A 7,544-nucleotide genomic window follows, 5' to 3' on the forward strand; every position below is an offset into this window, starting at 1 on the left:
ATAATTAAAAAACAAGTTAGAAGTAACTGAACACCAAACAAATATACTTTTGGTTAACAAAATTATAGGGTGGTTGTAGCATTTATCCATTATGCTTGTTGTTTCGCAAAATAGAAACTGCATATGTCCTCATCAAGTACATAACCTTTCATATGTAGCAAGTCAAATCTACCCCTCATGATTACCCACTATAAGAATAGTTTTAAAAAAAAAGTACCATTTAACAGAAACATGAAATCCTCACAACCAGATAATTGAATCAATGAACCAAATTATAAAATGAAAAACGAATGTAGGATAAGTAATGAAGAACAAGATTTGTTCGTAAAACAACCCCCGTCCCCCACCCCCACTCTAAAATGAGAATTTGACCTTTAGGCCTTTGAATCAAAACAAACAGAGGTTGAGATTATAAATTGAAAAATTAGAGTGAAAAGAAGCATTGAAATTTATAATTTAAAACTTGAAATTAAGAAACCTCACCTAAGAGTGGGAAGAAGTTGTTGGACTTGCAAAAATACTAACAAATTAAGATCTCTTGATCTCATAATTTAGTGAAACCCTACAAAGAAAAATAGTCAAATTCAAATGAATATGTGTTAGAAGAAAGATATCCAAGTAAAATATTCATGGATCAACCTTTTCCCTCCTCCTTCATCCGGGCTTGGGACCGGCAATGTAAAACGTTTGATTTTACATTGGCAGAGTTAAAAAGGTTACCTAACAAGCAAAAATAATAGTTTCAAATTAAACAATATAAAATAATGCAAAAGTACTGGAAGACGATAAACAAAAGTTATAGTATCAATTAAGTTTGCCACTGAAATATTTAATGAAAACAAGTCAAAGACAATATAGAAATGTATATGTAGAACATATGCAAAGAAAATAAAAGTGTAATAGGAGTCCAAAAGACGAGAAGGGAAGATGAGTCATGACATGATGTCTGTCATCATACTAGGCCACCTAATGATGGACCCTGTGGCAGTGTTCGTGAATGTTATTTCCTTAGGCAAATCCTTATCCTATAGCTCAGTAGACATTTCAAATATCACCTAAATAAGGACATGATAGTAATTCAGTGATAGTACCTTTGCACAAACTAGTATCCCATGAGCATAGATCTTACTCAAATGGAGGTTTCACATATTGCACCTCTAACCACGTGGGGAGGGATAGGGTGATAATGTTCTCTCCTACAAATAATTAAGAGTACTAATATTTTATACAAGATAATTAGGAAATCTACTTTTAACAAAATTCAAATCAATACAACAAAAGGACCTCAAACATCATAATGTGAGGACTTCACAGATGGTTGTGACATTGAGCTCATCTTCCCCGTCAAATTTTGATGTTGTTGATCCCTATTAAACATCTGACTAGCTGAATTTGTTGTGGAGCAGTGTACCGCATAGTTGTTTTTGATACCCCCTCCCAAGCCTCATACTTGCCCTTCCCTATCTTTCCCACATGCCTATGCAATAAAATTAATCTTATTAGAGTAAAGATCATGTATGTAAAATAAAAAAAATGAATGAAATAACACGAATGTACCTTTACAACTGCATCATGCTCTATATCCCATTGTCTGAATGTCAGATCCACTTCAATCAGTTTTCTTTTTATCAAAAGCTACAAAACAAAGAACTTCTTTAAAATTATTCTTTGGATTAATAAAAGAAAATTATAATGACCACTCACAACGGTATTACACGATTCAGGTGTCAAGGCAGTACCATCAAGAGTATTAATATTTTATACAAGATAATTAGAAAATCTACTTTTAACAAAATTCAAATCAATACCTCAAAAGAACCTCCAACATCATATGAGGACTTCGTAGATGGTTGTGACACTGAGTTCATCTTCTCCGTCAAATTTTGATGTTGCTGAGTCATATTGAACATTTGACCCTCTAACGTTTCTAGCTGAATTTCTTGTGGAGCAGTGTATCGCAAAGCTGGTTTTGATACCCCCCTTGTATCCCAAGCCTCACACTCGCCCTTCTCTATCTTTTCCACAGACCCATGCAGTAAAAATTAATCTTATTAGAATAAGACCATGTATGTAAGATGAAAAAATGAATGAAATCACAGGAATATACTTTTGCAACCGCATCATGCTCTATATCCCTTTGTCCGAATGTGGGACCCGCTTCAATCAGTTTTTTAATCAAAAATTGCAAAATGAAGGACTTATTAAAAATTTCTTTTGATTAATAAAAATAAAATAAATAAATTTATGACCACTCACAATGGTATTGCTCGATTGTGGGTGCCAAAGCGGTGCCATCAGGCCTAATGTATGTACACACATTTAAATATAACTGGGAACTTACCAATTCCTCCCTATTTGCTACACCCTTTCTTCTTGTGGTGTGTGGGGCTTTCATGTTGCCACGTACTTTCTTGAACTTCAGTCTCTATTCCTTCTCCTCAAGTGTAGACTTTAAGTCGACAAACATCTCCTAGTTCTCTCGCTTCACCAAGAAATCATGCCTTATCGAGCATGTTATGGTGTGATAATGTTGTCCTAGCCAGTGCTTCCAGTCTTTCCAAGCTTTACCAACTTTCTATAGACAAAATACCGAATGGACATCGATGATCTCAAGGTAATCCTATTTAGAATAATGAATAAATTAATCTAATTAAACAACAAAGATATGATAAATAAAGCTAAACATTAATAAAAAACTTATAAACAAGAAATAACAACTACCTAGATCAGATGCCAAATGAGATCAAGTATATCGATGGGCACTCTATCCCAAGATGGGACAGAGGTATATGTTCTTCATAGCAAAGTGACCTATATGTGTCGCTAAGGCGGCTTAATTCTCACTGTTGCACTGTCCACGATTGTTTAAGCTCAGACGCCATCGTGGACGAGAAGTTGAAAAAGCCAAATTGGTGGCTGGTGTCAACAAAGATAGTACATCTGTCGATCATGAAGATGTGGATCTACACCTCGAACGGTATGCGATAGATCATTTAGCTAGGGAATATCAGAGTCCGAATCATGAGGCATGAGGCTCGTCCTGTGAAATAGCAAGACAAGTGTATCAAACAAAGATAGTGGTACTACCCACAACTTTTAATTATTAAATTTAAGAGGCACAAAACATAATCATAAAAGAAACCCAAAATCTTCAACAAATTCAATTCGTGTTTTGATGAACTTCAAACATTTTTCATACTTGATGAATTTTGAATTAAAACAAACATAACTAGAAATGGAAATCCTCTTAATTTTAATCCTACTTCTTGATCTTTGTAACTGCATCAAAGTTCATCTATGACGATATGTAATCTGAAGCTAATCATGTCTATACTTCTTGAAGGACTCCTTGAGAAAATAAGTGTAGAACTCAAAAGTAATAAAAAAATTGATAAGTAACTCAAAAGTAATAAGTTAGTAAAACATATTAATTGAGAATCACATAGCCTGAATAAGAATCATCTAGCATATTTGAGTCAGATTGATTAAAGGGGTCTAGCTACCCAACCTCATCAGTCGTCACAGATTCTTCTGGTTGGATTGGGTCAAGTAGAAATTGTCTATTAGATGATAAATGGGTTCAGGTCATAAGTTTCCAAACCCAACCTGACCCAATTGAGCGAAAGAACGGTAGGTAAGGCCAAGTAAGTTTGATGGTTGTCAATTGAATTGGGTAGTGGGTGAACCAGTGTTCCAAACTAGGGTGCAACAATGTTGGACAATTGGTGTAAAATGAATGATTGAGAGGGGTGTGGATTTCTCAAAGTAAGATCAATTTCAGATGGGAATATCGACACAATTAAAATAAATAACCGTTCAAGAAAACAATATAACAGAGTCCTAAATCACGTGCTGGCACAAAATCCCTCGCAATAAATAAATAATTAAATAAAACATAAGGAAAAGAAAGATACCTTTCATTGAAACAAATATGGATATTTATGGCCTTCTGATCTTCCACATGATTAAACCCTTATGGATGAACTCGTATATCTGGGATGTGTGATATCTTGGGCCAATCGTCACCCCACTCCTTGTGGCACTTTAGTGCTAGTGGACATTTTGAAATGGAAAGAGATTGAAGCGTGGTGGGCAGTCCTTCCTCTGGAAAGGTTGCAAGTTCTTCACAATCTTCGATAGACAAGTGCTTAAGGGAGATGAGGTTTTTCAATCCATCTGGTAAGGATGTGAGTTGAGGAAGTACCCTTATAGACAATTGTTGAAGAGATATCAAGTGTCGTAGACCCTCATTTGGTAAAACCGTGAGTTGGGAACAATGTGATATTTCTAAACTTTCCAGAGAATGGAGGTGTTTGCTGTCTTCTTCATCCTCTAGCAATGATACCAACTCATGACAATCAGAAATATGAAACATTTTGAGTGCTTTTAGGTTTTTGAACCATCCACTGGGTATTGCCTCTATATTTTCAAAACAACCAATTTTCAAGGACAGGAGAGAGGTGAAGTATGGCACAAGGTTTAACATCCTCTCATTGACAAATTGGTCCAAACATAACTCACGAAGAGATGTCAAAAACCTTGGAAAAGCAATCAAACTCTCGCAGTTCATAATATCCAGTTTACGGAGGTGAGGGAAATCACCTTCTTCAATGCCATCACCCCATTCCAGTAAATCTTGGTTTGAATTTAAAGAAAGCTCTAACAAAGATGGAAAAGCGGCAGCCTTAGTAACCATGATGCCATGACATGTCTCACGACCCACGACATGTGTCAGATTCGTTCTCCATATGTGAAGTATCTTGAGAGATGGCAACTGTGAGAGAGGAGGGAGGGTTTGGCATGTACAATCGAACAACTCAACTTGCGTCAGGTTAGAGAATGATGGATCCCCCATCCAACTCGGAAATCTTACACCATTATAGTAACAAATTTTTAGCAATCTGAGATTGGGGTGAGGTTGGAGCCTTTCAAGTATTTCCACTGGCACACTTGCATCATCATCTCTATCCCATGACAAAGTCAACTCCTCAATGTATTCTTTATTCTTCAATAGGTCCTCTTTTGCATTGATCGCGTTTTGGAGACTTGAAATTATTAATTTACCTCTGAGGTTGATCAATCCCATCAGCTGTCCTATCTGATCATCTCCATTCTCTTTACCAACAACGAAATTTGATATTGTTCGTAGACATGTTAATTCTCCAATTCTTTCCGGCATCGAACGAACATTTGGCGGAAGATCAAGATGTCTTAGCTTAATCAGATTTCTTGTGTCCTTGGGTAACTCAACAATTCTATGACAGCTATTAAGATCTAAAGTCTGCAGGTTATAAAGGCTGCTCAATGATTCAGGCAATCTTTGCAGCATTGTACAAGAAACGTTAAGGTACCGTGGGTGTTTCAAATTGCCAATTGAACCTGGCAACTTTACAATGTCTTGGCCACTCAAATCCAAAACACGGAGGAATTTTGATACTTGGAATAAATTATTGGAGATGCTTTCATATGTAGTTCTCGTTATTGAGAATACCAGTAGAGTGTGTAGCCTCTTGCATTCAAGGAATTTCTCAATGATTGAAGAATCATTTTCTTCATTAATGAAGCATGATGAATGCCGAACCTTTTCAGAGAAATGCAATAGCATGTCATCCTCCATTTTAAAACATTCACCTTCTGAGACTGATTGCGCTAGATCATGAATCAAATCATGCATCTTGTATCTACCATTCTCCCACTGGAAGAATGATCTCCATAACAAATCATCAAAGTAATCACTACCCACATCTTCAATTTCGCTTTGCCCGATATCTGATTTAATAAAACCTTCCGCCATCCACAATTTGACCAATGTCTCTTTGTCAAATTTAAAACCCTTAGGAAATATACTACAATATCGGAAGCACCGCTTTAGATGTGAGGGTAAATGATGATAACTCAATCTCAAAGGAGTTAAGATATCATATTTTCCTCGCGGCAATTCCCATATTTCACTGGTCAAAATGTCTTTCCATTTTCTTTCTTGTGTCTTACCTTTTAAGAGACCTCCAAGACTCTTTGCAGCCAAAGGTAAACCCCTGCATTTTTTTGCAATTTCTTTGCCAATTGCCGCCAGATCTGGATGCCCATCCCAACTCTCATTTGGAAATGCCTGTTTTCCCAACAATAACCAGCAATCTTCGTTGGACAAAATTCGCAAGGGATAACTATCTATAGTGCCCATGATCCGTGAAACCTTTTCACTTTGAGTGGTGACAATAATTTTACTCCCCTCTGCTCCACATCGCAAGGGAGCTCTTAGGACTTCCCACTTTTTAGAATCTTCATTCCAGACATCATCTAATACGAGTAGAAATTTCTTCCCACTTACTATTTTCTTAATTTCTTCAGTGAGTGAGGTTAATTCCTCATAATTAGATGATATCTTGGAAGTACTCTCTATAATGGCCTTTGACAGTCTTTCCAAATCAAAATCATTAGACACACGAACCCAACTTCTCATGTCGAAATGCTTCACAACCCTCTCGTCGTTGTAAACACGCTGAGCAATGGTCGTCTTGCCGATTCCGCCCATACCGACTATGGGAATAATAGAGAGTCCATTTGAAACAGACCCATGCGATACCAACAGATTTATTAACTTCTCTTTATCATTTTCTCTACCGAAAACATCACCAAGATCAAGTTCATTCCTTTCCTTTGCAATCCATTCTAATCTCTCATTGATGTCCTTCAACTTGCTAGTTAGATTTTCACCTTCAACTTTGGATCGTAAAGCTTCAGTTGCAAACGCATCCAATATGTCTTCGGCATCGTAAGCGACATCTCTAACCTTTCTAATCCATTCTCTCACCTGGTACGAGTGGATTTGCTTTTGCTCGGCATCTTGGAGTACGGATCGAATTGATGACAAGAGACTGGACAGTTTGTCCAAATATTTCCGAACGCCGCGTAACGATCGAAACTCGGTTTCAATTGAAGAGCTCAGTTGCCCTAATATAGGTCCAAGAAAAGCAGATGCAATTGATTCTGCCATGCTAATTATATAAACTCTTAACAAGACTATGAAACAGAAAGAGAATTACAATTGATGAATGAAATTGTCGATGCTAGAAGAAGAAGAGAAGTAACAGCAGCAACAGCAACAGCTTTTGACTTTTTTTTTTTTTTTTTTTTTTTTTTTTTTTTGGCTTGGTGGCTTAAGGGTAATTCTATTGTCACCCCAGATTTTACTTATTACACCTCAACTAAATTAAATAAATACGTCAAATAGATTAATTTTTATTTTAATGAATTGCGCTGTGGTTCTAGAGTATGGCCTAATTCTAATATTGATATGCCCTTATCAATAGAGGGGAGCAGAGGACTGAAAACTCTCAAACGGTTGAAGGACTAGAGGGTTGTTGACAATGCGGCATGTTGCCTTTGTAGAGATCAGGAAGAAGACTTGAACCACTTGTTTAATAAGTGTACATTTGTGCACGATCAGTCTGGATAAAGCTATTGAGAAGATGTTTGGACTATTGACAACCTGGGAGCTGATGTAGAGATCATAGTAGAAGAATTCATGGAATGTTTGGATTGTC

General features: G+C 36.7%; 1 protein-coding gene across 10 annotated transcripts; it reads right to left on the bottom strand.

The window, feature by feature from the left end:
* Positions 1–1,088: 1,088 nt before the first annotated feature.
* On the bottom strand, positions 1,089–7,095 carry LOC147410126 (putative disease resistance protein RGA4). Of its 10 annotated transcripts, none has more exons than XM_086432356.1 (7): positions 3,915–7,095; positions 2,722–3,040; positions 2,342–2,620; positions 2,108–2,157; positions 1,809–2,011; positions 1,558–1,635; positions 1,089–1,477 (listed from the first exon to the last, which is right to left on the bottom strand). In XM_086432356.1, exon 1 carries the CDS (start codon positions 6,992–6,994, stop codon positions 3,974–3,976), a length of 3,021 nt encoding a protein of 1,006 aa, XP_086288482.1. In that variant the 5' UTR covers positions 6,995–7,095; the 3' UTR covers positions 1,089–1,477; positions 1,558–1,635; positions 1,809–2,011; positions 2,108–2,157; positions 2,342–2,620; positions 2,722–3,040; positions 3,915–3,973. The 10 variants fall into 10 exon arrangements, with proteins under 10 accessions (XP_086288482.1, XP_086288480.1, XP_086288479.1 ...); XM_086432354.1 differs by having other exon boundaries at positions 1,809–2,015; XM_086432353.1 differs by having other exon boundaries at positions 2,257–2,620.
* Between the last annotated feature and the right edge of the window lie 449 nt (positions 7,096–7,544).

Source organism: Akebia trifoliata, chromosome 2 (assembly GCF_017979445.1).
Source record: "Akebia trifoliata isolate Shusen 1 chromosome 2, ASM1797944v1, whole genome shotgun sequence".
Classification (NCBI taxonomy): domain Eukaryota; kingdom Viridiplantae; phylum Streptophyta; class Magnoliopsida; order Ranunculales; family Lardizabalaceae; genus Akebia; species Akebia trifoliata.